A 4509-nucleotide genomic window follows, 5' to 3' on the forward strand; every position below is an offset into this window, starting at 1 on the left:
TTATGATACATATGAGAAGATTGCTACATAGAATTTTGCTATTTATAGGCGAGTTTCTTTTTGAGAGTAGTCTGCAGTCATTTGACATCTCGATTTTAGGATTTTGCTAATATGCTAAGTACTTAATAGTATTAGTTTATTAGATGAGTGATTACATCTCTGTAATCTCTATAATCTATGTCTACAATGTGTAGTTAAAAAAATAAAATACAATGTATAGTTCCTTCACTAGAAAAAATAAAATACAATGTATAGTTCCTTCACTAGAATATTACAAATATAATTATTTGATTGAATAATATTGTTGTAGAAAATATTTTTTTCAGCTAATAGATTGATTGTAACTTATATCAAAATAATTTATAAAAGTTTTCTTACTAGTAAAAAGATGTTTATCAGTTTTGAATTAATAGTATTTTCCAACACACACACACATGTACATACATACTTATAAATTCGAAAGGATTTTCATTTGGTGACAATAAATTTAACAGGGATTGTTGCTCTTATTTTTCTGGTCATTTGACATATTAAGGTAAATAGCCTAATAGGTTTGGCAAACAGCAAACTATTCGAAGTCAACATCACTGTCACCAGACTCACCACCGTCGACATCGTCATCTTCATCTTCATCATCATCATCATCATCATCATCATCATCATCATCTTCATCATCTTCTTCATCAACATCATAGTCATCATAGTCACTGTCTACGCAACCAGAAGGGCATTCTCGTTGGAAAATCTTCCATTCGACCCCACAATCATAGCAAAACTCATAATAACATCTACAAAACAAAAACAAAAAAAAAAGACATTGTTAAATAACATTATATATTCACACACATATATATATATATATATATGAAGTAGCTAATTAGTCAGATTCGATTTATATCTATACTTGCACTCAATTTGGATGCAGCCTCCAACACGTTCAATCAAGTGCCTGCACTTGACACATTGACGCCACATATTCTCCTTTGCCAGAGCCTTGAGCTTCATCTCATCAACAAGAGTTTCAGGGGGAAGGTTCTTGTAATCAGCACAGGACAAATCAGAATGAAATGGTACTTTGCAATCAATGCAAAAGAGTCCAGAGCATTTAACACAAGCACGGACATTGGATGGGTGGCCTTGAATGGAAACAAAATTGGTTCTGGACATCACCGTTGAGCAGCTTGGGTATGGGCAACAGATTCTCTCTGCAGCGGGAATCAAGTCCTCTTTCATTCTTTGTTTCCACAGCCCCTTCAGCTTTGGTGTGAAAAACATGAGCCAGCTTCCAAGAGTGAGCTTAGACATGCATCCATACTCGAGGCATGTGGGCAAGACTCCGCTGAGCAGCTTCACTTCCACATACCTTTTCACGCAGGCAAAGCAATGACGGTGACCACAGTTGTTAGTAAATAACATGTGGTCATCAACATTGTCATAACAAATGGGACAAGTTACTACTCCCTGTGCTGCCTCCACATCATCATTGCTGCTGATTTGAGAAGCTATCACATCTCTTGCAAGTCTATAAGCAAACTTAACATCATTTGGTGCAACCAAGACAATCTCACTTGAAGTCAGTTTCTCTTTATAGTGTATGAATTCTCCCACGAGATCCTCCATCGTTTGCGTAGAAGGATTCCCTCTACCATTTATCTGCAATGAAAATAATCAGATACGAAAGCCAATAATTTACTAAACGTAAGTCAGTGGTATGAAAGTTAGTTGTACCAAAAAAAATGGTAAGAGGGAATATGATATTATAATAAATAAAAGGGTCGATTGACCCCTCCCCTCCAAATACCTCTGCCCATGCTATCAAATCAGACAAGTATTGAAACATATGGTATATCAATTCATAAAGTTTATTCAACCAATATATCTGTAAAGCAAGATTAATAAAAAAAAAAACAAAAAAAAAGAAGAAGAAGCAAAAAATAGCTACCACTCAGGCTTATTTTAGCCTCATTAATTCTTAAACTAAACAATAAAAATAACAGAGAAAAGAAAAACTTACCAATTGGTAAATTCGATGGTCATCACAATAAATCACAATATTTTTTATCCCCAATTGAATTGAGTGATGTATGCCACAAATTGCTCCTACAATCTCTACTTGCTTGAGAATTTTGGTGGCGTCCACCGATTCCTTCATTTCATACAACATATTATCTGCATCATCGCAGATTGCAACTCCAATACCAGCAAATACCATCTTTTCATTATCCGTTGTCGTTTTATCACTCACCAAACCTTTGAAGTACAATCTGTAAACTGTACTATCATCAAATTTGTTTGTCGTACAAATAGATTCGCCGACCTTAGAACTACCCTCGCCTTTAAGGTTTGGGATATCTTCGGTGATCGTAGAATCTATCCGTCGTTTTTTAGAAATCGAAGAATCTAAATCATGTCTTTCCATGATTGTTTAGTCTCCAAATTTTCTCTAGAAAATCCTATTCTATGTATAGAGGAAGAGAGTGAGATCCAGGCAGAGCTTTCAAAGTTGTGAAAGAAGCTTTCATAGATTTTTTTTACAAGGAAAGATTAAGTGGGTCTGATTGGCGTGACTATTCATAAATGCACAATTTGACTGAGATTTTTTATCATATTTAATTTTTTGAACATTAATTATTTTTAGTCTTTCATTTTACTGGCATCATTTATTTTTATAAAGCTGACAAAACAAAAATTTAAGGCAAATATAACTTTAAGACTATTATTTTGTTTTCTTTAAAAGTACGCCTTTTTGCAAATCAGCCATTTTAAAAAAAAGTTATTATGTATACAGCATCATAGTGGGAAAAATAAAATAAATAACATGTGTATATTAGAAAATGACTAATTAAGCCTTCTCTTGAAGGCATGAAAGACTCTGCATATACTGCCTCACGACTAAGTGTATTAGGTAATTACTCGAGCAATCAGTGTTTTCAATGAAACCACAAGTTCCATGTACGATAATAAAACCACAAGTTCTATATACATAATATTATATTACATGGTATTCACCATGACCTTTGATAGATGAGCCATAAATCTAAATTGTTTAATCCTAAATAAAATCATGTATTAAGTAGTTTCTAAATCCTAAAAAGTAAAAGTAATGAAAACTATTAAATAATTTTTATTGTTTTACGTAGAAAAGATAAAGCTGACAAAACTTTAAGACTATAAAGATAAACAATATAAAGTAAAATTAAATGGTATAAAGCGAGACGTTAGTGTACTGATGATCAGAAAAGTAATGGTTGTTACAGTATTGGTGGTGGTGATGTAGTGGCGACGACAGTGGCAACAATGACAGTGGTCATAACGGCAATATACACAATGGTTGTAATAACTATTTGTTGGTTTTATCATGAACGACTTAATAAGTTATATAAAGTTTTTTCTGAGAGAAAATTGAAAACGGTCGAGGAAATTTCAAATTCTTGCATCATTGATGTATGGTACCAGACCAGTGTACATGCGATACCGTGTTCCGGATGTGCGGTACCGTACCGCGACCCTGCACTTGCGAACTAGGAAGGTGAGGTGCATGATTGATCGTTTGGAAAAATAAGAGCCCAATGTTGGGCTAGTGGGAGATGAATCGCAGATTTTAGGGTAAAATAGAAGATTTTATGCTTGGACCACGGGAGAGCAAATCTTGGCAAATCGGAATTTATGTCTGAAAATCTACGAGGTGGCAGACATGAATATACATGTGCGACATTTGTCGCGAAGTTAGAGAAGTGTCGATGGAGAATTGACAAATGTCACAACAGAGACGCCATGTGTTGCTGGAAGCGTGACACTTGTCACCAAACGTTCTCTCTCCCCCTCCTACAAATAGAAGACCAAAAGTTTCATTTTGGCAGAAGAAGAAAAGAAGGAAGAGGAGCCTGGAGGTGATATAGAGAGCCGTCGTTGTCGTTTCATCGTTGCTCTGCCGTCCCGCCATTTTGCTAGAAGTTGTTTGAGAAGATGAGAGTCAAGAAAGCCGATAATAACCAACCCAAAGTTTATTCGTCAGCCGAGATCTATGAGTTATGAAGCACGTGAAAAGTAGTACGTGATTGCTTGGTTTTCTTTTTTGCTTGTTATATATTGTTTACAAGTGTTTGGTTGAGGTTGTTGAGATGTATCTAGATCTGGACAGACTATTAGATGTGTGGTTGTTTTGTGAGTCCTAGCTAGATCTAGACTAGGTGTTAGATCTAGTAGACGTGTGATGTGATTTGTAAGGGACGTTAGATTAAGGAATCCATGTCAGTTTTGTTGGTTGTCTATTTGTTGTATTTGTTGCATTTAATTTACAGTGTAGGTGGTACGTGAATCTTCCCAAATGTCACCCTGGCCACGAGATATGACGGTTTGGCTAGAATAGGTCGTACCTTAAGCCACATATTACCCGAAAGGTAGTGGTTAAGGCAGAATAATATGTGAGATTATTCTAAGACGGTTACTAGAGTCAGATCCTTTGTGGTAACGAATTGATATAAACATGATTTGGAGTTGGGGGGGGGG

At 35.4% G+C, this 4509-nt stretch overlaps 1 protein-coding gene across 1 annotated transcript; it reads right to left on the minus strand.

The window, feature by feature from the left end:
- LOC104731065 (ATP-dependent RNA helicase DEAH12, chloroplastic-like) lies at positions 471–2600 on the minus strand. The gene is made up of 3 exons (XM_010450327.2): positions 2015–2600; positions 905–1653; positions 471–788 (listed from the first exon to the last, which is right to left on the minus strand). The coding sequence occupies exons 1-3, from the start codon at positions 2417–2419 to the stop codon at positions 569–571; spliced, it is 1374 nt and encodes a 457-aa protein (XP_010448629.1). The 5' UTR covers positions 2420–2600; the 3' UTR covers positions 471–568.

Source organism: Camelina sativa, chromosome 12, assembly GCF_000633955.1.
Source record: "Camelina sativa cultivar DH55 chromosome 12, Cs, whole genome shotgun sequence".
NCBI lineage: Eukaryota > Viridiplantae > Streptophyta > Magnoliopsida > Brassicales > Brassicaceae > Camelina > Camelina sativa.

Coding starts and splice junctions, on each gene's coding strand:
- LOC104731065 (XM_010450327.2), bottom strand. CDS start 2,419: ATGGAAAGACATGATTTAGATTCTTCGATTTCTAAAAAACGACGGATA. Junction 1,654..2,014: donor ACCATCGAATTTACCAATTG/GTAAGTTTTTCT, acceptor TTTTCATTGCAG/ATAAATGGTAGAGGGAATCC. Junction 789..904: donor TGCATCCAAATTGAGTGCAA/GTATAGATATAA, acceptor TTTGTTTTGTAG/ATGTTATTATGAGTTTTGCT.